Source organism: Choristoneura fumiferana, chromosome Z (genome assembly GCF_025370935.1).
Source record: "Choristoneura fumiferana chromosome Z, NRCan_CFum_1, whole genome shotgun sequence".
Classification (NCBI taxonomy): Eukaryota; Metazoa; Arthropoda; class Insecta; order Lepidoptera; family Tortricidae; genus Choristoneura; species Choristoneura fumiferana.
The window spans coordinates 43,337,242-43,364,912 of NC_133472.1; the positions used below are offsets into that span (position 1 = coordinate 43,337,242).

The 27,671-nt window shown below is 40.4% G+C and overlaps 1 protein-coding gene across 1 annotated transcript in view; it reads left to right on the forward strand.

Annotated features, from left to right (window-relative positions):
• LOC141437627 (laminin subunit alpha-like) overlaps positions 1 to 27,671 on the forward strand; it is a 98,199-nt gene that overhangs the window by 41,737 nt on the left and 28,791 nt on the right. Inside the window, 18 exon segments of the mRNA XM_074101079.1 lie at positions 1,227 to 1,389; positions 2,064 to 2,226; positions 2,774 to 2,896; positions 4,947 to 5,121; positions 6,401 to 6,535; positions 8,714 to 8,882; positions 9,580 to 9,808; positions 11,498 to 11,619; positions 13,317 to 13,441; positions 14,470 to 14,643; positions 15,521 to 15,722; positions 16,120 to 16,199; positions 18,677 to 18,785; positions 20,371 to 20,485; positions 21,467 to 21,628; positions 22,119 to 22,338; positions 23,689 to 23,798; positions 24,891 to 25,012. Coding sequence (XP_073957180.1) covers positions 1,227 to 1,389; positions 2,064 to 2,226; positions 2,774 to 2,896; positions 4,947 to 5,121; positions 6,401 to 6,535; positions 8,714 to 8,882; positions 9,580 to 9,808; positions 11,498 to 11,619; positions 13,317 to 13,441; positions 14,470 to 14,643; positions 15,521 to 15,722; positions 16,120 to 16,199; positions 18,677 to 18,785; positions 20,371 to 20,485; positions 21,467 to 21,628; positions 22,119 to 22,338; positions 23,689 to 23,798; positions 24,891 to 25,012 — 2,698 coding nt within the window.

The following is a 27,671-nucleotide window of genomic DNA, read 5'->3' on the forward strand; positions in this document are numbered from 1 at the left end:
ATATAATTTCTTACACCTTCCCAAATAATGAGGATTTTCACAGAGGCGAAATATCGCCAGATGGCGTTAGTATCGTGACGTTTGACGTTTGCTTGCGATTGGCTCATTTAGATTTAACCAATCACGAGCAAACGTGAAACGGACCTCACGATACCAACGCCATCTAGCGATATTTCTCCTCTGTGAAAACCCTCATTTGGAACAAAGAGTCGTGACTTTTGAAAGTTGCGATAGATGGCGCCACACGACACTTGGCGTATGTGTGGGGACAAGCCACATGTGAGAGATCTCTCTCCAGGAGGACACGCCTGGAGACCGAAGTCCGAAGGAAAGCGTCGGAAGTTGAGAAGCTTCGATGATGTTGCAGTTGTCTGAGTGACGGTTAGATGGCGCTAGATGTCGATACATCAGCCGCCCTTTTAAACCGGATTGATACTGGGTACGGGCAATAGTGCCACAGAACCAGTGGCGTAGCGTGGGTATAAGCCTTACTTAGGGTACTCATTCTAATCGGTCCGAATTGTAGGTGCGACATTTTCTTTTGTTATGGAATTGTCATCATCATCCCAGCCTATACACGTCCCACTGCTGGGCACAGTCCTCCTCTCAGAATGAGAAGACTTGGGCCGTAGTTCACACGCGGGCCCAGTGCGGATTAGGAACTTCAGACTTACCATTAAATTTTTATGATATTTTGCCGCCCCCTAAAGTGCGGACCGCATATATATAGCACAGTCTATGCATCATGTTGGCGCTTGCAACAGTTGCTTAGAGTCTGCGTCAAACGCGCCAGAGGTAACATACCGAAACCACCCCGAAGTTTTTTTTCGTTTTAATAAAAAACCCGCCGTGGTGGCCTAGTGGTTTGACCTATCGCCTCTCAAACAGAGGGTCGTGGGTTCAAACCCCGGCTCGCACCTCTGAGTTTTTCCAAATTCATGTGCGGAATTACATTTGAAATTTACCACGAGCTTTGCGGTGAAGGAAAACATCGTGAGGAAACCTGCACAAACCTGCGAAGCAATTCAATGGTGCGTGTGAAGTTCCCAATCCGCACTGGGCCCGCGTGGGAACTATGGCCCAAGCCCTCTTGTTCTGAGAGGAGGCCTGTGCCCAGCAGTGGGACGTATATAGGCTGGGATGATGAATAAAATCACCTTCTATAGTCGTGTCTTCGTGTGTGTAGCGTGATAAGTCCTGATTGTGGTATCAACTCTTTCTGCCAGGTTTGTGCATCTGCCCGAAGAATGTGGAAGGTGAGAACTGTGACCGCTGCAAGCCGCTCACGTTCAACTTCGACGTGCAGCGCGGCTGCGACGACTGCAGCTGCAACCCGCTCGGCGTCGTCAACGGCCAACTGCAGTGCGACCAGAACAGCGGTAACTGCAAGTGAGTCGCGCCATCTATCGTCATTTTGCGAAGTGTGCAGTTAAACTTTTATTTTGTACTAGTGTTTACCCGCGACTCCGCACACGTAAATGATCCAGCAGCTGAATTGAAATTTGAAAGATTCCCGTGGGAATTCCCGAAAATTAAATCGTGTTTTTTATTGACGTTACATTAAAAACAATCATGTCAAATTTCATGACTCTGAGCCCAGTGGTTGTCATTTCGAGATTTTATACTATCCTGTGGGAATATCGGAATAAAAAGTAGCCTATGTTTTATTCCGGATGTCCAGCTATCTACTCACCAAATTTCATCCAAATCCGTCCAGCCGTTTCAGCGTGAAGGAATAACAAACATACTCACTCACTCACAAACTTTCGCATTCATATAATGTACCTATAATATTAGTAGGATTAACCACACTACTCATAACTCAAAATCGTAGGATCAGGGGGCTACTACGAAATTTGAAAATCGAAGTTCGTATCGTACCGTCTCTCACACTTGTCCTCGTAGTAGGTACTCGTATACTTAGCGCGCGTCATAAGTATAAACTCTTGCCTGCGACTCAGGCCGTTCTGAAGGTCTCAGATAAAATAACGCGTTTCACGCACTCGTTGTACAATCTACTATTATTTAAAGTTTTACCACTAAAACTTTATTCATCTTCCCAGCTGCACGGACAACGTGATAGGCCGCGTGTGCGATCGCTGCGTGCCAGGGCACTACGCGTTCCCGGACTGCGTCCAGTGCTCGTGCTCAGCCGAGGGCACGACAGCTGACGTCTGCGACCAGAATACCGCGCAGTGCTACTGCAAGCGGCACGTGCGATCACAGGTACGTGGTGTAGGGAGAGGCTACAATAGACCTCACACCGCCCGGCGTCCTTTATATAGGACTTATTGTAATTTGACATAAGTGACATATAGTTTCATCATGTTTGTATAAAAACAAGCGAGAATATTTATAATTAACTTTATTAAAGTTTTCTTATTGCAAACACTGTAATTTATACATAAAAAATGTATTTTTTGGGCCAGCAAATTAGAAGGCCACTGACTGATAGAAGTCTAGATAGAAGAGAGAAAAACATAGACAACAGATTTTAGACATAGATAAGATTAGATTTAATGTTGCCATTGATAAATATTTTTCTTTATGTTTACATTTTAATTTATTTTAATATTTATTTTATGTTCGTGTTTTGAACAAAAAGACTGGTCGCTGAATATCTAAAGTGCGTGCAGCAGATGCCTGAGGACCGAAGTCCGAGGGAAGAGCGACGGAAGTCGGGAGTTGTGATTTTTTTTAATTAAGAGTAATATTCTTTTGTTTTTGATTTGTCCAAGTGTACAATTGCCTTTAAAGAACCCTTTTGTTTCAGTCCTGCGACACCTGCAAAGAGGAGTACTTCAACCTTCAGGCCAGCAACCCCGACGGCTGCACAAAGTGCTATTGCTTCGGAAAGACGACCAGATGCACCAGCGCTCAGTTGACCTGGGCCCCGGTAAGCATATTGACACTAGAAAGCAAATACTTCCATACGTAGTAACCAATACGCTGAAAATCAGCACTTTGGCATCGTACCGCAGCATTGCTGATTTTTTAGGTCAATCACGTTTTAATCCTGATTTTTAACCCTTTACCAGGCCCCTTAGAACACTAGCGAGTCTTTATACGTACTTTATATACTGTTACAACCGTATTTAACGTCTTGTAAAAAATGTATTTACGAAAGTCGGAGATGTTCCTTTAAACCAGAAATAAAAATGTGGGTTACGGTTATCCCATCGCCTGTCTAAGTAATTAACTGTCATACTCGATTTTGTCTTATTATATTCTTGATCAGGCGAAGGGATATATTCCTCCCACATCTTATTCTTCTGGGAAAGTCTTTAAAAGGAGATTTTACAGCTAGCTACATGAATTCGCTCTAGGTTCAACACAAAAACAGTTTTATTACTTACGCGAGTTTTTATGACACGACAAGACAATTTACCGGGCCATGGGAAGAATAGCTCCCGCACAGTTAAACTCTAATAAGGCCATGGGATAATGTCAACCCACATCCTAATTTTGGTCATACACAAAAATGCATGAATATTTAGCAATGTTTAAGATTACATTACCTTTCAACACCCAAAATCTATAAAATATCAAAAAATTGTTCTATCTATGTACTTCTGTTTCATAGAAATTAAGGAAAGTGTTCCAATTTCTCCGTAGTTTACTGAAATTAGAGTTCAAGTGAATCTAAACGGCTGCCAAAGATATATTACGCGATTTAGAAGCGTGTTGTGAATGAAGATAATAAAATACTATTTTCAGGGATCGACAAAATATTTTGTAGGAGGTTTGGAGTTAAAACCTGACTACGGTAATCGATATAAGATGTGGGAGGAATATATCCCTTCGCCTGGTAAAGGGTTAATCGATACAGAAACAGTGTCGACGGAGCTCTACTGACGCGGAGCTCCTACTTTTTTCAGTTTTGGCCCTTCGAAACGATCATAACCTAAAGCTACCTATGTTTCTGTGTCAATTAAAATAGGAGAAAAACGCGATTGTGAAAATAAGATTCGGTAAAAAAGCATACTAGAAAAAAAAGCATTAGGGAAAAAAATGTTGCTACTAGGTAATATGAGAATCTGGCAAACAACTTTATATTTGCTGCTTTTGCTGTCGAAACTCTTGGTGCGTGGGGACCTAAAGCTAAAAACTTTTTAATTAAAAAAAAAGAAGCTTGCCCGTTCCACTGGTGACCATAGGGCTGGCTCTTTCCTCGGTCAACGTATTGGCATTGCCATACAACGAGGAAACGCAGCCAGCCTTATGGGCACCCTGCCCATTAGCAGCGACTTGGGTGATATTTGTCAATATAGATTTTTAGGATTAGGGTAGATTAGATTTAGTTCTCTTTTTATTTATTTTTGTTAATTATTGTTTATATTGCGTGTCATTTATTAAATAAAATCAAGTTTAATAACGATTTCGGGACAATAATCGAGCCAACAAGGCCTTTACTAAGCAATGGGACACTGGACAGGCTATTAGAGGTGAGACGTATTTATACTGGAATAGGTTTTTGGAATAGGTTTTGGCTTGGACGCGTGAGTACGCGTTCCCGCCCGCGATTCATTTAGCGTACGAGTTTTTTTATAGGAGTACGGCGGCTGACAACGTTCCGTCAACTTGAAAACTAGCATTTATGTACACTTTTTAAATGTTTTTTTATAAAAATTGCTGACAATCCTTCGCCTGTATAAAGTATGAAGGGAAGTTTTTAATCGATATTTAATATAAGTTAAAATTAAAAAATATGAAGTGAGAAGACTGAACTGTGACGTGGAATTCGGTAGTTCGTAAAACTATTAAAACTATTACGGTGTATACGCAATTACGGGAGCGCATGTACGGCAATCATTTTGTTTACGCAACGAGTCAATTGAGTTAAAGTACCCGTAGATACTCGTGGACCTAGTCTTTGGATCTAGTCTAGCGTTATTCCTAGTACGTCTCACCTCTACAGGCTATTAAAAAAAACTTTTTTTTTCTAGATAAGCGGCATGCTGTACTGGCACCTCGTGAACGTGGAAGCCAACCGCACCCTGAACGTGTTCCCCCACTCCTCGCCCCCCAGCCAGGTCAACGACACCATCATCGGCGTGGAGATGTCAGGGGACCGGGAGAACCAGAAGGTGGTCTACTTTGGAGCGCCGGATTATTACTTGGGTAAGTATTAGTACCTGGGTGACTGAGCTATGCTCGGGCTAAAGCTTGATAATAAGCGTTTTCCTAGAGATAAGACCAAGCTAGATCGATTTATATATTATATATACTTACGTACATACAAGAATTGCTCGTTTAAAGGTGTTAGATTTATTTCAAAGCAATTTAAAAGCATCCTTAAGTGTGCTTTTATGAGCCATAGAGTCATAGACTTTTTCCCGGACTTGTTATGTACATACTTATATCATTGTATTCGTTTTGAACATGAAACTAACGTGAGACTCACTCATATTAAATATATATATGTCGAGCTAAACTCGATTTAAGACGTGAGTTATCCGGGTCATTATATTTAATATCATTGTATTCGTGTTCGTGGACCTTTTAATTGTCCAATAAAAGTACCTACAGGAGTAGAAAAAGATTTTAATGAACTTTGATGACGCTTGCTTGAGATTGATTTATTTTATTCGTATATCCCATCACTATCTTAGACGCACAACCAATAGAACGAATGGATGACATTATAACAACTATTTCCCAGTTTTTATACAAGTTCAAATTAGACATTTATCATGCATACCACAATATCTGCATCAGAGAGCAAGATATTTTTAAAACAGCTGTTGTGACACAAGATTACCACGTAGAGTTCATAATTTCTCAAAATACAGACTAAAAACCGCGACCAAAAGGCTACAAATAGTGACAGTTAGTTCCATTTTTCTCTACGTTCATTATAATCTTTATCGCACTGTGACATTTGATACTTATTGTAATACTCCAATAAGCATAATTATTTTAACTGACGTTTGGTATTCAAACTTCTTTGAACAATAATTTCATGCTGGCCACTAATAAAAACACAAAGGAACCGAGTCGTTCGTAAGTAAAACAAATGACAGTTTTTATCACTAGAAGCACGTTTCTTTTTAAATTCAAATTCAATATCCTATTCATTTTAACATTAGTTAAGTTTTCTTTCGTTGATTGTTCTTAGGTACGTTCGAGTTACTTTACACTCTGCACTGAAATCTATTTTGCACGATCAATATCTAAAACAAATCCAAGTTCATATTCCAAGGATTAGCACCTCGCGCTCCGTCTTCGTCATTTTCAGTTTGATTGACAAAAAAAAGACATGCCCAATATATTCAGATAACTTATCACACGAACTAAATCTATAGAATAATATCTTTTTTCACCCAGGAATCTACCCTATTCTTACTGCAGCTTCAGTGAAGGTAAGTATTGTATATTTATAACCGATTATCATTTACAGGCAAACGTCTGACCTCATACGGCGGTCTGCTCACATACTCGGTATTTTATGTGGCTAAAGAAACTGGACACGCCATTGACGCAGCTGATGTCATCATCGGTGGACCCAACGGCTACATTTTACATAGGAGCATAGGTAATCTACATGTCTTTCCACCAAATATAGCACTAGAGGAGGCATTTTGCGGGCCCGTCAGCTGGTAACGTTTACAAAGTATTATAACGTAGTATTTTTACTCATTACTTATTAATAGATACTGTACGTTAGGTGCCTAGGTATCCGAATGTACTAGAGCCAATATGTTTTAAATAAAACACGTGGAATTGAATATTATTATTTAGACGACCAGATGGCCTAGTGGTTAGAGAACCTGACTACGAAACTTGAGGTCCCGGGTTCGATTCCCGTGTCGTGGCAGATATTTGTATGAAAAATACGAATGTTTGTTCTCAGGTCTTGGGTGTTTCATATGTATTTAAGTATGTATCTATCTATACTATAATTATATTTATCCGTTGCTTAGTACCCATAACACAAGCTTTGCTAAGCTTACTTTGGGACTAGGTCAATTGGTGTGAATTGTCCCGTGATATTTATGATATTTATTATGTAAATATTTTATACATTACCTAGGCACATTGCGTAAATATATAATTAGGTAAAATGTTTTCAAAATTTTTTGCAATCATTTTTTTACGCATTATGCACCTAGGCATAGGCAAATTAATATTGATTTAATTTTGATATTACATTATTTCGACATAACGGGTTAAGATACTAGGTAATTTATGAATACTTTGATTTATTTAATTTTAATTTATTTGGTTTGACATAGATAGACAGTTTAATTTAATTGGATGTGATGTATTAATTTGAAATGAAACAGAAGTTAATTAATTAGTTGTACATGAATGTCATGGAAATTAATGTAGGAAATTTGATTTAATGTAATGTAATAATAGTATATCTTATCAGTTTACTACCATAGTCTCATAAGAATATTGTATAAAATAACAATACTTGGATCTACTCAGTTATCCGAAAACATTTTTTTTTTTAGTATAGATAAAAATATTATTTTTTGTAAACGTTACTAATTAATGCGCCCGCAAAATGCCTCCTTTAATGCTAAGTTTGCTTACCACCATCATTGTCTTCATTACCTGTGGGAAAGACTACAGTAGAGAGATCTCCAGGCAGGTGTTATGCCTGGGGAACGAAGTCCGAAGGACGAGCGTCGGAAGTCGTATATGCGTCTGAATTGAGAAACTTCGCTGGCCATGTAGGATTCTATCGGAGTTTCCATATTTGCTCACCAGACGGCGCTAGGAGTCGCTGAAATTTTATAGCAAGGGCATGTTTTGATTTGGGGTCTGTCCTCATAGCCGTCCGCGTCCCTCCCTCCCCTACCTCAAATATGTCCCCGTTTCTATTTTTAATTTTACTCATGGACGCTTATTTACGTTAAAACTACTGCCTCAGATGTAATAATAGTTAATTTTGTATTAGAGTAGGCCAAATTGTGCGCCGCTGAGTTTATTAACAGGTTCCCTGTCTGAAACAATGTGCAGCGTTCTTTTGACACGTCCCCATAGTAATGATAAGTAATGTAATATCCCCAATGTTATGTCCCCGTAGTAATTTTCACTGGTTATCTAGTGGTTCAAGAATAAAAATAATATACTATAATAGTATAAAAATTATTATGTATTGAAATAACAACTGCATTATTAACATTACTGGCTATGTTGCACATGTGCCTCATGGGCAGGGAACCTGTTAAAGAATTAGCTAAATAATTCTTAAATTATCAACCAGGCTGTTTAACTTTTATATTGATTTCTATTCAACAAATATCAAGAAATACTGTATAATTCGTCCAGTGGTGAAACGAGTCTATAACGAAACGAAACCCCCTAGATATCGTCACTACTTTGAAAAAAATGTACTTATCTCAAAATAATACGTCGACAAAATTGAATCTTGAATTAATGTTCATAAAGTTCACTCAAAAATATATCGATTTTGAGATAAGAGTTTTTTTTTAAGTAGTCACGATATGCTTTTTATCCGACTGCCTGAACGAGGGTTATGTTTTTAGCGTATGTATGTATGTCCATTTCTTTGGCCTGGGTCTCCGTAGCCTAAATAGTTGGACAAATTTTAACATAAGGTGCTTATCATTAGATTTATCATAACCGTTGCGTCGGAAGTGATACGAGGTTTTACTATATTTCAATATGACGTCCACGAGAAAAAATACGGCATATTTAATTACATTTAATTTTTGTAATGTAACATGTACTTCTTCAGAGCAACCGCCATCCCAGATGACCTGGACGCACCAGGTCAAGCTCTCCGAGGAAGAGTTCACGAACCTGGACGGTTCAGCTGTCACCAGGGACCAGTTCATGAACACCCTGGTCGGAATCACCAGCATCTACATACGTGCAACGTATGAGGACGAGTCTGTGACCACCAGGTAAGTTATGATGCGGAGCTACTACGAAACTCGAAGTTCGTATCGTACCGTCCCTCTCGCTCTCGTATTAAATAGTATAAGTGTCAGAGGGACGGCACGACACGAACTTCGAGTTTCGAGTTTCGTAGTAGCCCTGCTGCTGCTTACAGTGCTTTCATCCTAGCATGGTGCGGGTGACGTTTGATGCACGTTCCGTTTCACTCAAAAAAGTTGCTGCGGTCTAAATATATGGAAGAATATTTCATTTGTATCCTGAATATGACTTGCGTAAAATATTTAAACATAAGGAACTATGTTATATAAAATAAAATTAACCTATCTAATTTTTATAATCAATTAATAAAATTTAAAGCTCAATTAAGTGAAGATTATGTTTTTAAATTATTAGTTTTATCGACTCAAGTTTCGACACTTTCACTCTCTAGTGTCTAGTCTGTGATATTGACAGCTGTCACCCGCACCATGCTAGAATGAAAGCACGTAGTTACTGTGGAGTTCATCTACTAACTGACTGACTGACAAGACTGTGAGGGACGTATACAAACGTCTATTTTCGATTTTCTTTTTTCTCTGAAACCAATAGACTATCACAGTTTTATTGTTGCAAAACTGCCACCAGATGGCGGAAATGAGGCGAAGGCTAGTTCACCTACTCTAAACTAGATGGCGGTAGCTACTTATCAACAATATTTAACAGACTAATCGACGTGAGCCTTGACATCGGCGTCGACGAATACGGTGACGAGTCCAACCGCGCGTCGTCCGTCGAGGAATGCCAGTGCCCGCAGGCATACAGGGGGTTGTCGTGTGAACAATGCGCCGCTGGACACTACAGGCTGAGCTCGGGACCTCATGCGGGATTCTGTGTGCCCTGCGAGTGTAATGGACACTCGACCGAATGCGATGTCAACACCGGCGTGTGCTTGGTAAGCGGATTGGTATCCTTGTGTCGTGCGGGCCCTCTGTCTCTTGTACTATTTAATACGAAAGCGAGAGGGACCGCACGACACGAACTTCGAGTTTCGAGTTTCGTAGTAGCCCTGCTGATGCTCTTCATTTTAGTAGTAGTCTTGCAAAGTACGGGTAAGGGCTGGTTGAATATAATTTCCACTTTATCTTGCTAACTGTTGTACAGTCACTATAGCACCATAACTGACAACAAAGCAGCGTGCATAAATATCTGATACGCCGGTAGGACGTGTCAGATATTTTTACACGCTCCGCTGTGGCAGAATATTAATGCAGGTACACACATCAAAAAAGTCTTGGGATACTCATTATCCATAGAGATGTTTTTACTCATGTCTAGTATGTAAAATATCCCTACGCACTTTTGATGAGTATATTTTCCAGATACTTATATGAAAAGTGCAATAAAAACTGAATTTATTTTTTCATCACACTTGCTCGTAAACAGTGTCGTAACATGCAGGCTACTCCCCAAATAAAACCCTCGATCTTAATGTGCTTGTCATGAAACCCGTGGTCGGTAAATGAGTCATTGCCCGTACTAATGTTCTTGTCATGAAGCCCGCGGTCGGTCAATGAGTTTGTTACTGCATGGTGTGCTGCTGCGAGTGCAGGAGCGCGCGCACGTCGGACATATGCTGCGGAGGAGGAGGGCGGCGGGGAGCTGGCACTGCCAAGAGCGTAGTCAGCGGTATCGGCAATTTTTTAATAAATATTTGTTTTTCTTTTACAAATATACAATTTTACTCGCAAATGTGATGAAAAACATTGTATGTCGCACGGGCGGTACTAGAATTACGAACATCGACTCATTAAAGCCCTCAGTCTTCGACTTCGGGCTTCTAATAGACTCTCGTTGGTAATTCCTTATTTACCGCCCTTAAGACACAATGTACTATTACTGTTTAGAAACAAACTCGAGGTTGTTATGAAGGGATTTTCACACATAATATTAATTTTCACAAAACGGACACATACGTATAAATTACATGTAAAACGAGGATACCTTTCACACAATGCGATTAGTTAGCGCTTTTATCGTGAGGTTCGTTTTGACACATCTGTGTCACATTTGTAATGAGGGCTATCGTTTTTTGTCTCACTAGATGGCGCACTGTTGCGTAAGGTTTTTAAGTATGGCTTTCAAAGTCTGTTTTTACGGGCGTGAAAACAAAGTTTAGATTAAAATCATATTTAATACACCTTAAAAACGTACCATAAAAATTTCGAGCATGTCACAGTGTAGCATATAGTCCCCGTTTTGTTCGGAAAAAAGGGAAGACAAAGGTTTCTGAAAGACAAAAACTGTCTCAAAACACAGACATTCATTGCCCCGTAACGCATATTTGCCATAAATAATTTCAGATATTGCAAAATATTCACAAAATTATTCTAATTATAAATAAACCCGCGTAGCTCATCCAAAAACTATGAGATTTGACATTTCGGAGACCTCACGCTACACTAGCGCCTCTAGTGGTCAATTCACACGCGATAGCCCTCATTGGTTAATAACTAAATGAGCCAATCGCAAGCATGATTGAAACGTCAAATTAACCCCGCGATACTAACGCCATCTAGCGATATTCTCCTAACAAAAAGCCACCAAATAATATTTACTCAAAATACCTATGTGTCGTCTCTAGGACTGTCTCGACAACACTATGGGCGACCACTGCGAGCTTTGTATCCCTGGTTACCATGGCGACGCGACTACGGCACGGGACTGCCTCATCTGCGCGTGCCCCATCCCTTACCCTTCTAACAAGTAAGTTTTTTTTTTATTCGACTGGTTGGCAAACGAGCAATTGGGTCTCCTGATGGTAAGAGATCACCTCCGCCCATAAACATCTGCAACACCAGGGGTATTGCAGATGGGTTGCCAAACTAAGATGGGATACCTCAAGTGCCAGTAATTTCACCGGCTGTCTTACCCTCCACGCCGAAACACAACAGTGCAAGCACTGCTGCTTCACGGCAGGATTAGCGAGCAAGATGGTGGTAGCGATCCGGGCGGACCTTGCACAAGGTCCTGCCACCTGCAAACCAGCCTGCAGCAGCTGTGCCTGCAGTGTAGAATAGAGGGGCAAATGCAACTCGATTCCTACCGACACAACCCTTTGATCCCTCTGTAACCCCGACGCCAAAAGTATAACCTAACCAACAAAAAGTTGGAAAATCCCCCGACTTTGTCACTTCAAAGTTCAATATCTCAAAAACGGCTAAACCGATTTTAAAGAAACATGTCTAAGAACCATCGCTGAAAAACCTGATTTCAAATAAAAAGAACCGCATTCAAATCGGTCCACCCGTTTAAGAGCTACGGTGCCACAGACAGACACAGACACACCAGACACGCGTATAGCGGTCAAACTTATAACACGTCCCTCTTTTTGCGTCGGGGGTTAAAAAGAGACGCCAACGTCTGTCCGTCTGGGTCTGTGGCATCGTAGCTCTCAAATTAATGGACCGATTTCGATGCAGTTTCTTTTACGTGAAAGCAATTTTCGTTGCGGTAGTTTTTAGCCATCCCACGATGAATAGTATAAATGCGAAAGTTTGTAAATCTGTTCGTTTGTTTGTTACTTCATTATGCTCAAACCGCTGAACCGATTTAGATGAAATTCAGTGTAACAGTTAGTATGAGCCCCGAGGGAGGACATAGTAGTTTTTATCCCGGAAAATTGCATAGTTCCCGCGGGATAGCGATAAACGGATTCTACGTAGACGGAGACACGGGTAACGGGCTAGTTTTTGATAAAAATCGGTTCAGACATCTTGAGATATCGTCGATGGTACTGCAAAACCACGTAACTGACAATGGCAAATGCTGCATATCTGACTAAAGTCAAATTGTGCAGGAGAGCGTTAAAATAAAAATATCTTTGTGTTTTATACCAGCCACGAAATCACAATTTTACAATACAATAACTATTTATTGCACACCAATACAGTAAGCAGTACAGAAAACATAAGTATATACATAGAGATTTTCTAAGGTAAGCAATAGGCGGCCTTATCGCTTCAGAGCGATCTCTTCCAGGCAACCTTTACAATGGACAGAAATAAGGAATACATTTTAGCAGGTGGTGCAATTTACAGTAGATTAGAGCAGTATCAAGAATACATAAAACTAACACATACAATACACATACACAACAAATCTAAACAGATAGATAGGTATAGATAGATACCATAACAACATATAAATAAGCTAACTATAACATTCATACGCAAGATGACAGATAGTGCTCTCTAAGCATAGACTTAAAGATAGGCAAGGACTTTGCGCGCCTCAAGTCTACATAAATATTATCTACTTTCTTCTTCTTTTTTTTCTTTTTTCTTTGCTTTCTTTCTTGTATTTTCTACTTTTTCTAGGTTACCCGGCATTAGCCATTGCTGTACTTCAAATTGACGATGACGATTCGTTTCCAACTTCTCTAAGTTGTTTATAACTTCCAGCTTTGCCGTCGGCTGTGACCTGAGCGAGAACGGCTCTCTGATCTCCTGCTCTTGCAAGCCGGGCTACGGCGGCGCGCGCTGCGAATACTGCGCGGCCGGCTATTACGGCGAACCGGAAGTGTTGGGTAAGGGTACACTGATTCTGACTGGCCCTGTCTGTACTAAGAAGTACAGAATCCGAAATTTGTATCTGGCCGTCCCGCTGACGCTTATGATATTTAATACGAGAGTGAGGGGGACGGTACTATACGAACTTCGGATTTCGTAATAGCCCCACCGACTATAAACTGGTAACTAATCTGTAATCGGAAAAATCTGGTATTTAAATTGCAATAATGATTATAAACTGACCTGAACAATGACTATAAATTGACCGGCAAACCAGATAATAAAATTACTCTACGACTGCCGTTGCACGACTAATGTCCAAAAAAGCCGCATGTCCAGACTTGTTCAGGTGATAAAATTAGCCAAGCATCAAAATGTCCAATGATATTGCAGCACTACAGCATTTATAAGCCGACATAATTTACTACTTATCCGCTACAGAGCTTAAGGTCCACCGACGAACTATGTTTTCTGCTACAGGACTCCAACAACTTAATATTTGAGGAAACTAAATCACATACCAGGGTCTAACCTTTCCGCTACGAATGTCACGTTAACATAGCATACTTTTGTCAAGGAAACCATAGCAAAGTTGACTATCAAAAGGTTTCACCCTGGTTTTTGAATCAGTTTCCTTTGAATGTACTTAACCTCGGACGACCGGACGGCTAAGTGGTTAGAGAACCTGACTATGAAGCTTGAGGTCCTGGGTTCGAATCCCGGCCGGGGCAGATATTTGTGTAAATAACACGAATGTTTGTTCTCGGGTCTTGGATGTTTAATATGTATTTAAGTATGTATTTATCTATATAAGTATGTTTATCCGTTGCCTAGTATCCATAGTACAAGCTTTGCTTAGTTTGGGACTAGGTCAATTGGTGTCAAGTGTCCCATGATATTTATTTATTTTTTTAAATTTTATTTTATTTTATAACCTTTTAATAATCTATACCTTTGACGTCCTATACCTTTGGGTTCCACTCTGGTACATGATTCACTTTCTTCGAATGTTTAGTCATTAGACTGTACGATTGTTCTGCGACAGGTGACTACTGCAAACCCTGCAACTGCTCGGGCAACATCAACCCCCTGGACCCGTACTCCTGCGACAGCGTGACCGGCGACTGTCTTAAGTGCGTGAACAATACGGCTGGCGCGGCCTGCAACCTCTGCGCGCCAGGGTTCTACGGAGACGCGGTGTTCAGCAAGAACTGTACCGGTGAGTGGCTTAGAGGAACTTCATCATCAGCCGGAAGACGTCCACTGCTAAGAGAAACTTAACATCTAGAAAAATCAGGTCACCCTCCTGTCCATTTTCCCCCTATCCCAGTAATATTATAAATGCTAGTTTGTAAGTCTGTTTGTTTGTTACCTTATCACGTCTAAACCGCAAAACCGATTTAGATGAAATTCCGTGTACAGATAGTTTGAGTACCGGGGAAGGACATAGGATAGTTTTTATCCCAAACAATTGTATAGCATCCACGGTACAGCTATAAATGAATTCTACGCGGATTTAGTCGCGGGCAACAGCTAGTCATAAATGAAAAAACGTGGAAACGCTATGATTGTTTTTTTGGAGTCTGTTTGTATTTTTTATTTCAACTCTAAATTTGTTACTTTTACGGGTATCCCGTGAAACCATATCAAAAATACAAACTGAGGCATGGATGCTCAGAAAAACCAGAAAAAGAGACCAGCACTGGGAATCGAACCTAGGTCCTCAGCATAGATGTCGCTAGTGCTGCTGCTTAAGTAGCAAAGTAGAAATAAGCAACCTGAGATATGTATGCATAGGAAAAAATCGTGTCTAGATTCCTGTCCAGCAGTGGTGTAGGGGTTATCGCACGCAGCACGGAATGCTGAGGACCTGGGTTGATTCCCAGTGCTGGTCTCTTTTTCTAGTTTTTCTGTGCATCCATGTCTCAGTTTGTATTTTCGATGTGGAAACGCTGCCTTTCTCCCGTGAACTATGCCGTTAACATACGAATGATAGTTTTATATTTTGAATCATAGCTTGGAACACAAGCTTCGTTGTTACTAGTTCAACTGAAATCAAGTGCCGTGGTACTTATTTATTTCTTAACCTATAACAGCGTGCAGTTGCGACGAATACGGCATGGACCACTGCGACGCGGCCACTGGCACATGCGTCTGCCGGCCTGGTGTGGAGGGCCCTCGATGCGACCGGTGCGCGATCGATCACTGGGGGCTCGCTAGTGGGCTCGGCTGCACGCCTTGCGACTGCGGATTAGCTGCTGAAGAGAAACAGTGCGACCTTGAGACTGGACAGTGCAAGTAGGTTTGACTTTAGCGCCATTTAATGTAGAATGCATAAACTGTTCTAATGCATAGACTAGCGTATGGAGGCGCCATTTCTAAGCTCTAGAGCCTGGTTGTTGGTGACTGATGGCTGGCTGCTGAGGAGAAACAGTGCAATTAGATTTGGTTTTAACGCCACCTAGTGTAAAATACAATGAACTACTTCCATGGGCGTGTGTTAGTAAACATATAGGACATAACTTCTGAAAAGGTGTACTTACTGAAAACTGCACGTCTTGCCGCTGCGTACTGTCTGTTGAGGAAAACTATGTTCCTTGAATGAAACTGAATGCTGCAAGTAGGTTTGATTTTAGCGCCATCTAGTATAGAATACGCAAACCATTGTTTTTGAATTCATACCCATTTTTTGCAGATGCGCAAAGGGCGTGACGGGCAAGCATTGCGACCAATGCGCGGCTGGCTATTGGAACTACACCAAGGAAGGATGCGACCGTAAGTGTTGCTTATTCCATATCCAATTCTTACATTTATGATGACCGGCGTAAAGAGACGCACCTATTGAACAGTTCAAAGTTCAAACCTACGTATATGTGCATGACACCACTAGGGCCCGGAATTTTGCGTGCGGCTATTGACTACAATACGGTATTTGACTGTTTTGTATATGTTTTATAAATTAAAACTACACAATGCCTGTTATCGTATAGAAAAACAATTTTTAAGCTACCTTTACAAATAACAGTTATAAAGGTTTGAAATTCAAGATTAGACAGAAATAGACATACTGGCATGTGACGTCACACGCCAGTACCGCCATACTTGCTGCATAGAGAAAAGCGCTTGAGAAAGAGACAGCTATATAGATTTTTCTAAAAACCACTATAAATCCAATTTTCAACCGATTTAAATTTTCTCTTCGCTAAACACTATCTATATATCTATTTTTTCATAATAATATTAAGATATGGCAAAATCAGGAGTTGTCAAATACCGTATTATGTATTAAAGTTAGAACATAAATTAAAAACAACTATCGATTTGTCGATAACATCGATAAAAAGCGGTGCTATCTCCCTACAATCTGTCAATAGCCGCACGCAAAAGTCCAGCCCCAACACATCACAATCATATTTCGGCCATACTACATATTCGGCCATACATTTTTTTTTTTGAACCACGGCTTCAAGGCTTGGCCTAGTGGTTTGACCTATCTTCTCTCAAGCAGAGGGTCTTGGGTTCAATCCCCGGCTCGCACCACTGAGTTTTTCGAAATTCATGTGCGGAATTACATTTGAAATTTACCACGAGCTTTGCGGTGAAGGAAAACATCGTGAGGAAACCTGCGAAGCAATTCAATGGTGCGTGTGCAGTTCTCAATTCGCACTGGGCCCGCGTGGGAACTATGGCCTTAGCCCTCTTGTTCTGAGAGGAGGCCTGTGCCCAGCAGTAGGATGTAAAGGCTGGGATGATGATGATGACATATTCGGCCCACTACAGGGCACAAGCCTCGTCTCAGATTGAGAAGGCTTGGGCCTATTATTTCGCAGAGTGCAGGTCCTTCATCGTAAAGCTCTAAAGCTCATAGTAAACTTCAAAGTAATCTCGCATATCAATTTCAAAAAACTCAGGGGTACGAGTCCGGATTTGAACAACCACGATCTGCTTGAGAGGTCGTGGGTCAAACCACTACGCTGCCACGGATGAAAAACCAACGGCGAAAAAAAGTGACACAAGTGTCAAAGTTGACAAACGGATCTCACGATACTTAGCGCCAACTAGTCTGCTAAAAAAACCGTAATTGGCAGAACCCAAAATTTTCACGGCATTTTTGATCTGTCAATGTCATAGTGACTTCTCACTCGACTCTACTTAAATGATATCGAAAATGATGTTATCGTGAAATAATAATCCTAATATCCTTTATAGTCTTATTAGCATTACAACAGAATTTGAACATTAAATTAAATTATTAAATTATAAATTGTTAACTATTCATTGTTTTCATTGCATAATGCGTATTTATGTATATTTCAAATTTTCGACTGCTCAAAAGTTAATTGGAAGAGTTCGCTCTTCAACGATAAAATCGTCTATTGTTGACCTCTACTTTTAATCTTTTTTAACACGTTGTGTATCGATATATCGATATTGAATATCGGAAGTCGACAAGTGAGAAGTCACTATGACAGATCAAAAGTGCCGCGAAAATTCCGGGCTCTGCATTGGTTGGTGAACGAACATCTCTCCGCTTTGTATTAGAAAGAAAGCATGAAGTAGACATGGGTAATCTCAACTCCGCGAAGTGATCTGACTCACTAGATCCAGCTCCGGTGTCGGTACCGAATCCGCTTATTGAATCCGACTCCTTTATTGACTCCGGTTCTTTCGAGCGATTATTAATTTATCTATGGCCGATGCGGCCCGGCTCGGTTCGGTAGGTACCAAGGTCAAGATACTGAACTGAAGTACAGATTCGTTTCGTCCTTTTAATGTTGAAAAAATTCTAAATTGTGTATTTTTTAAAGAACTATGAGCTATTTTAAGAACCTACTTACTAGTTTTCTGTTTGACTATATGAAGCTTGAAAACAGTGTTAAATATGCGTCGCCCGCTCCGGTCATATTATATTGTGTTTTAATTCTATCTCATTTCTTTCCAATATAACCGAGCGACACGTCCGTCCGAGTAACGACTCACTCAGCGCCCGACTAAACTTAATAAGATCCGATCCGATCCGATCCGAGCCGAGACGAGAGTGAAAGCGGAGCGAGTGAGTGTGACGGCGATCACGAGCCGCTCGATCCGGCCGGACTTGGTCGGAGTTGCTAACTCCGGAGTCGATAAGATTTGAAAGGATTCATTAAGGGATTCGGATCCGCTTGAGGATGCGGCTCTTTTGAATCATGAGATCCGGATTTACCCATCTCTACATGTTAGGAAAAAACTGTCAGTACGTATTTTGTCGGCAGATTGCAACTGCAACACCGGCTACTCTGTCGGGTTTATGTGCAACGCCACGGGACAGTGCGAGTGCCTGCCCGGCGTCATCGGGGAGAAGTGCGACCGCTGCCCAGAAAGGTGGGTCACTAAAATACGGTATTTATCAAATTCTAAATTTATGAGTACTTACCACGTCTGTTGAAGAAAAGAAAAAGTGACAGAACAAAAAATAAATAGGTAAATGATGTTACACGCGGGCTCTCTAGTATCATTTTATGTAAAAAAACCGGCCAAGAGCGTGTCGGACACGCCCAAAATAGGCTTCCGTAGCCATTACGAAAAAATTAGTGATATTTTTCTAAGGATTTCGTATATTTTATACCTTAGGCTGCTATTTAAGAGTAAAACTATTAATAATTCTCAAGCAAACTTAGCCGTTATAGTTTTCCTTGATCCTGATTTTTTTCAAATTTTTCCACCCACCGGTTTAGATTTTAGAGGGGGGGGGGGGAATTTGCACTTTTTGAATATTTCGCAAACATATCACTGAATCAAAAAATCGTCGTATAAAACCCGTAATGGTTTTCAAAGACCTATCTAACGATACCCCACACTATAGGGTTGGATGAGAAAAAAAACACCCCCACTTTACGTCTATGGGAGGTACCCTAACTACAAGTACAATGAAAAGGTAAAAGAACTGAAATTTAAATTAACTCAAAAAATTCATTTCAAATACACATACATATATAGGTATACAAACTAATACATAATAATGAAGTCAATAAACTAATACATATCAAGACAAATAAACTACATGCAACTGCATGCATTTTTAATATTACAATACAATACAATAACTCTTTATTGCACACCAATACAGTAAACAGTACAGAGAACACAAGTATATACATAGAGATTTTCTAAGGTAAGCAATAGGCGGCCTTATCGCTTCAGAGCGATCTCTTCCAGGCAACCATTACAATGGACAGAAATAAGGAATACATTTTAGCAGGTGGTGCAATTTACAGTAGATTAGATTAAGAATACATAAAACTAACACATACAATACACATACACAACAAATCTAAACAGATAGGTAGATAGATACCATAACAACACATAAATAAGCTAACTATAACATTCATACGCAAGATGACAGGTAGTGCTTCCTAAGCATAGACTTAAAGATAGGCAAGGACTTTGCGCGCCTAGTATGGAGCGCTATTAATATGGATGTCAAGGCTCAATTTCGTTGATAGGAGATTTTTCAAAGAGTGACGATACAAGCCAGGGATAAGACTGCTGGTAGAAGCTGGAAGCGTCTAGCCGAGGACAGAGCGCGATGGCTCATTGGGGAAGGCCTATGTCCAGCAGTGGACTACTCTAGGCTGATGTTAGGTTTGCAGGTGGTAGGACCTTGTGCAAGGTCCGCCCGGATTGCTACCACCATCTTGCTCGCTAATCCTGCCGTGAGCAGCAGTGCTTGCACTGTTGTAACGTGTTTCGGCGTGGAGAGTAAGACAGCCGATGAAATTACTGGCACGTGCGGTATCCCATCTTAGGCCTCTAGTTTGGCAACGGTCTGCAATACCCCTGGTGTTGCAGATGTTTATGGGCGGTGGTGATCTCTTACCATCAGGAGACCCACTTGCTCGTTTGCCATCCAGTCGTATAAAAAAAAATGGTGATGATGATGATAACAATTAGGCTTCCTATACAGATGGGTGCTGCTGCCTCAAGAGGGCTGTATGGAATGCGACTCCTGCACCGACGCACTTATCTTCTCAGTTCAAGACATGGCCGATCTTCTGTCCAATGAGACACAGGAGTTCAAAGTAAGTAACAGGAAACATTACCTAGTTCCTTCAGGTCAAGATTGTCTGAAATTGTAAAAAACCGGCCAAGAGCGTGTCGGACACGTCCGAAATAGGGTTCCGTAGCCATTACGAATTAATTAAATACTTAATAGTATTCTAAGGATTTCGTATTTTGTACGGAATATTCCAAGTTTAGGTATATTTTATACCTTAGGCTGCTATTTACTCTTAAACTACTAATAATTCTCAAGGAAACTTAACCGTTATAGTTTTCCTTGTAAGTTTGATATATTTACTACCATCCTGATTTTTTTCAAATCTTTCCACCTATTTTTTTTTTAATTTTAGGGAGGGGACGTTCGATTTTAATGAAAATTTGCACTTTAAAGTTGAATATTTTGTAACACGACAAGGTTGTATGAGTAAAAAAAATCATCCCCACTTTACGTCTATAGGAGGTACCCAAAAAAAAATTTTTTTTTATAATTTCGTGCAAATTTCAGCTTTTCTAGCATTGATAGTCCCTGAGCAAAGCCGCGGACGGACAGACAGACAGACAGACATGGCGATACTATAAGGGTTCCGTTTTTGCCATTTTGGCTACGGAACCCTAAAAAGCAGGCTAAAATGTGTGGTGCGTAGGAGAAATTTGTGTCTAGACTCCTGTCCAGTGGTGGTGTAAGGGTATGGCCCGCAGCGTGGAATGCTGAGGACCTGGGGTTTGATTCCCAGGGCTAGTCTCTTTTTCTGGTTTTTCTGTGCATCCATGTCTCAGTTTGTATTTTCGTTATGGTTTCACGGGTTACCCGTAAAAGTAACAAATTTGGAGTTGAAATAAATAATACAAAAAGACTCCAAAAACCAATCATAATCTTAAGATAAGGTCAATAATACGTATAAGAGTCCAACGTGAACCCTTAAGGGCACAATAGTAATTATTACTCAAAGTATGACGTACTCAAAATAATCTCCACATCTCACCAATGTTCCTTTCCTTAGGACAAAGCGGACTCGTTCTTCACCACGCAGCGTCTGCACTACATCTCGAGCCAGACGTCCGCTCTGCGGCCCCGCCTCGCGGAGCTCCGTAACGTGGACGTAGACGCGGCCGCGGCGGCGGTCAAGACTGTAGAGACCAGCGGCAGGGGGCTGCTGAGATCTGTGAGTATAGAGAGAGAGAAAGAGAGAGAGAGAGAAAGAAAGAAAGGTGTATGCCGTATAACAATGTGTAAGTATTTAAAAACTGAAAAATTTAAGTGAAAAAATAATAATTATATTTAGTACTAGCTTATGCCCGCGACTTCGTCTGCGCGGACCTAGGTTATCACGCAGTGGCGCCCTCTACCGGAATAAAAAGTATCCTATGTTGATCCTTGGGGCTTAAACTATCTCGATACAAAATTTCATCAAAATCCGTTCAGCGGTTTCGACGTGAAAGCGTAACAGACAGACAGACAGACAGACAGACAGAGTTACTTTCGCATTTATAATATTAGTATGGATAGTATGGAAGTATAGTATGGATGTAACAATACAATAACAATGTAACAATTGTATGTATCCGACGGACCCCAAACTAGGCTGACTGAGCCTGTATCTTGGGACCCAGTAAACTAAACTAAAACTTAACTAAAAGTCTTTATTTTACTAGGCGGAGTTCGCAGCCACCGATAGCGAGAAACAGATCACCCGTGCTGGCGTTTTAACTGACGACGCAGACAAGCTGCTAGCTTCGCTGAGGGAAAGCGCTGTCGCGGCTGAGACAGCCGTTCAGCATGTGGCTGACTTGGCCACTGGGCTGGAGCTCAGCCAACAGCCTAAAGTTGACAGCTCGCTGGCTGAGGCGAGGCAGATACGAGATGACATTGCCGGTAAGTAATAAATAAAAAAAATAAAAAATCATTTACTCAATTTCTTGAGGGGGCACATATTACATTACGGCGAGACACCGTTCCTGTGTAAGCAGGTATATACTTTGTATAGTGGAAAATTTCATGCAAAATAGTAATACATGCAGAAAAAAACAACACTGTTTGAGTAAATTTAAAATTTCGGTGTTTTATCTTTTCATTTTACTCGTGGTGTTTACTCTTGTTTCTGATATCCTGTTAATCGTTCAAAGGTTAACTGGAAGAGATCCCTTTAAGGGATAAGTACGGTGTAAAAGTATGTAAAAACAATCATTCTAAAGCGTTGGTAGGTCTAGCTCTACTTTGCTGAAAAGAATGAGTTTACGGTTACGGTCATGGCTATGCTGACTTGGCCACCGGGCTGAAGTTCAGCCAACTAACTAAACGTCGATAGCACGCTGGCTGAGACCAGGCAAATCAGGGATGACATTGTGGCTCACTTAAAACAATAATTACTACTAAAACGTTTACTACTTCTGGTGTACAATAAAGAGTCATTGTATTGTAAAACGCAGGTAGATTCACTTCTCCAGCTTCGCTGAGTAAAATTTGTTTGCGGCTGAAACGGCTGTGTTTCACATTGATAACTTGGCTGACGGTCTGGGGCTCAGCCAACTGACTAAAATCGTGAGCTTACTGGCTGAGTAGAGACAGTTCAGGGACATTGTTTAGACGACCGGATGGCTAAGTGGTTAGAGCACCTGACTACGAAGCTTGAGGTCCTGGATTCGAATCCCGGCCGGGGCAGATATTTGTGTGAATAACACGAATGTTTGTTCTCGGGTCTTGGATGTTTAATATGTATTTAAGTCTGTATTTATCTATATAAGTATGTTTATCCGTTGCCTAGTATCCATAGTACAAGCTTTGCTTAGTTTGGGACTAGGTCAATTGGTGTCAGGTGTCCCATGCTATTTATTTATTTATTTATTGTGAGTCAGAAAATAGAAAAATAATTTCCACTAAATGACTAATAGACTCCAATGCAAGCCACTAAAGTGATGGTAGACTCACTTCTCTAGCTTTGCTGAAAACCGTGACTGAAAAGAATGAGTTTGCGGTTAGACAGCTCGATATAGCTGCCTTGGCCACTGAGCTGAAGCTCAGCCAACAGCCTAAAGTTGATAGCGCTCTGGCTGACACGAGGCAAGTCGGGTATTGATGCTGCGAGCCAGTAAATGAATGTAATTCTTACTATGAGATCAAGTCGTGTACCAAAAACCATCACGACTATTTACTGACAATAAGTATGGGTACATATAAATTAATAAAAACATACGCTCTCATATTATTCTTGTATTTATTTAACAGCTAAAGACATGGACCTGAAAAAGCAGCAAGCATTCTTAGTCCTGACCAACACAACGGAGCAACTCGAAAAGATGAACTTGTTTGTTGCCCCCGTGAACCTGCAAGCCAAGGTATGTTGTCTATAGTTAGGTATTTTTACATCTAGCCTAGTTAGTTAGTTAACTGACGGTTAAATGTGATGCCGTCTCCGTTTATTCGAACAAAACAAATAGAGACGGCATCACATTTAACCGTAAGTTAACACTAATCAATGGATGGTGAAACAGCCCCTTAGTATCCATAGATTCCCCTTCTTATATGAAACTTACTGTTATCTAACAGGCCATAAATTTGTCTAAATATTTCAAGCACGTGACACGATGACTGCTTTCTGTGCAAAATTTTCTTGTGCAAATAAATCTTGGTCATCTTCCTCGTTTCTCTTCTATTTTTCCTTCTCGACCTTTCCGGATAATTCCAGTCCAGCGCTACTTTGAATGACCATTTCGTCTACGTCTAATGGTTTAATTTATTAAAAACTAGTTGACCCGCGGCTTCGCACGCGTAAACTATTCGATCTGGTAGTTACAATTGAAATTCCGGGATTTTACAAAATAACAATATTAATTGAGGTGTTGTGTTAAGAACAATAAGCCGTGGGAATATTGGAATAAAGGTAGCCTATGTGTTATTTCAGGCATCCAGCATCTACATATACATACCAAATTTCATGACTCTAAGCCCAGCGTAATCTGGCGCGCGGCAATGAATGGGTAAAGAGCTTTACAAACTGCAATGCAGGATAATGAATAGATTTCTTTTTCCCTGAATGGCAACACTGGCATAGACAATAGATCGCTCGTTTTTGGCTCGAAATTCGAACTTATGATTTTATTTTGCTTAATATACAAAATGTACACACCCAATATCATATTTTCTCAAGTTTTTCGCGATTCCCAAGGTCAAAGAATCGAATTGCTTTAAAATTCCAGAGAAATAATGCGTTGTTTGGGAGAAACGTGTCAAAATTGTGTTGTAGAGCGCCATCCTGCTCTGTCCCGTTTTTTCCCGTTCTGGCGGTTCACTTTTATATTATAGATACCCTGTTCACTGCTGGGTAAAAGCCAGTTCCTTTGCTCCACTCTCGTCTATCGGACGTGAGTTCGTCCCATACTGCGGGCTTTTTACTAACTTATATTATACCTATGTATTATTTTTGGCAGAGATTTGAAGCTCTGGTGAACGAGACCAAAGGGCTACGAACCAAAATGGACGCCATGGTGGAGTACTCCGATTTGGCGGAACATCGCGCTAACACAGCCAACAAGTTGACCGTCAAAAACAGGTAAAACGACAAATATTCGTAGTACTAGATTTAGGCACGGCGTGCCATAAGCGTCGAGTGAACTAAGTAAGTCACTAGGTACACAAAACACAGATAGTTCAGAAGTTCAGAAGTCAATCTCCATACAAGTGCGCTCGAGCAACGCACACATAGACACTGCTCACGGACACGGTATCTCGGGCCGGTTGGGACCAGTGCGAGCGCGAGTGCCATCCGCTTGAGACACGCGTCTGTGAACTTTTTTGTGCAATAATGGAGCAACAAAAAAAAGTTATTATAATACGGTATTTGACAACTCCTGATTTTGCCATATCTTAATATTATTATGAAAATATAGATAAACAGATAGTGTTTAGCGAAGAGAAAATTGAAATCGGTTGAAAATTGGATTTATAGTGAATTTTTTATAAACCTATATACCTTTCTCTTTCTAAAATGCTTTTCTCGTGACGTCACATGCCAGTATGTCTTTCTCTGTCTAATCTTGAATTTCAAACCTTTATAACTTTGTTATTTGTAAAGGTATCTTAAAAATTGTTTTTCTATTCGATAACAGGCATTGTGTAGTTTTAATTTATAAAACATATACAAAACAGTCAAATACCGTATTGTAGTCAATAGCCGCACGCAAAATTCCGGGCCCAAAATTGATGTGATGCACATATACGTAGGTTTGAACTTTGAACTGTTCAAGGTGCGTCTCTTTACGCCGGTCATCATACACTTTGCCTGTTGGCATTGTGTAGTTTTAATTTATAAAACATATACAAAATAGTCAAATACCGTATTGTTCAGTTGACGGTTGTTTAAATTAAATAATCGTGAATTTCACCAATAACGAAATCGTCGCAAGATATTTTCTGTGACAAATTTATAATATAACAATGACATTACTTAAAATATTTTAGTTATTAATTTATATTTCCATTCTCCCCGTTTCATTCTCAACAATAAATCAAACAACTAGATAAGAGTGCCGCTACCACGATAGTTTTTTGGTGCATAAGCCATAGTTGACAACCTTAGAGCGACCGCCGAGCGTAGGTATGAAAAGTGAAACATACGAGATTGACTTCTGAACTATCTGTATTTTGTGCTAGGTAGCTGAAGCTGAGAAGACTGGTTGTGTTCACATTACACGACGGTTTCTAAGCCAAGCGCACAGCAAGCCTGAGGGCGTCGCTAGGCGATGTCCCAGAGGGGGAAGTTGATATGGAGAATGGGAAATGTATGAATTGTAGGTATTTATTAGAATTGGTCAATTCATTCGAGTTTCGGTTTTGACGAACAAGAATGATCGATCAAGCAAGTCAAGTCAAAGACATAGGACTTTAGTTTGGTTGCTTTACATTTGGCAACTTTTTAGATTCTCTAGGGGGGGCTGCCCTCCCTCCTCCCCCCTGGCGACGCTCTTGCCTGCTGTTAGCCTGGCCCGTGTTACTCGTATTTAGACGAGGCCAACTGGATTCTTTTCATATCATAGATTATGGCTTGTGGGTCACTGGCTCGAACAACAGGCCGGTGCTCTATTCCCGCCTGAGCTGGCAGCCAGCGCTTTGTCTAAATCTAGTTTAAGTTAAAGTCCTAGCCCAGCAGTATCCAGCAGTGGTGTAGGGGTTATAGCACGCAGCACGGATTGCTGAGGACCTGGGTTCGATTTCCAGTGCTGGTCTCTTCTGGTTTTTCTGTGCATTCATTTCTCAGTTTGTATTTTCGATATGGTTTCACGGGATACCCGTAAAAGTAACAAATTTGGAGTTGAAATAAAAAATACAAAAAGACTCCAAACAAACAATCATAATTAAAGTCTTACAGCCTTATTCATAAAAAAACCTTAATTGAGGTTTGATCGGTCTGTTACTTAGCAGACTGATTAAGCTTAATAGACGGTTGTCAAGAAGTATGATTCATAAACACTTGCTAGCAGTCTGCTAGTTGTTGAGCTGCTGATAGACGGATTAGACGCGTTATGTTGGCCACCTTGACAAATCAAAGACAAAAAACGGCCTAATCGATAATTAAAAAAAAATTAACAGCAGTGACAGCAAATTAGCAGGAAAAAAAATAAAAAGCGAGATGGTCATCGTTCATCCACCATTACCTCTCATATTTCGTTTTCTAGAATTTTTTTACCGTACAACGGCAAAAACTACTAGACACTGGCAAAATTGTCCTCCGATGGACAGAGCCATATTTTTTTAAAGAAACAACAACAAAAAGCGAGATGTTTGTTTTCCCGCCATTTCCGATCCGCATGTTTATGTTGTGCAAAAAGCCATAATTTGGGCCAATCAACTATTTTACCAACATTTTGGGCGTCTCCTGCGTTACCAAAATAGTCTCTGGCGTTACCAAAAAATCCTACTTCTAACAAGATATTTCACGGTTTAATAGCTTAAACTTACGTAGGATGGGATGTATTCATGTACACCATCTATTAAATTACAGAAAAAACATGTTTACTTACAAAAATCTGCAATTGTTTGAAAAATGTAACGGACAGATTAGTGTCGGTAAAAAAGTTGATTGACCCAATTATGTTAATCATCCTATTTTTTTTTCATATTTATTGTTAATAGTATTGTTGCTAATTTAGAGGATTTTTAAATACAAATTCCTGAAAATAAATTTTCCATTTTTTTTTATCTGCGTAGCCCTG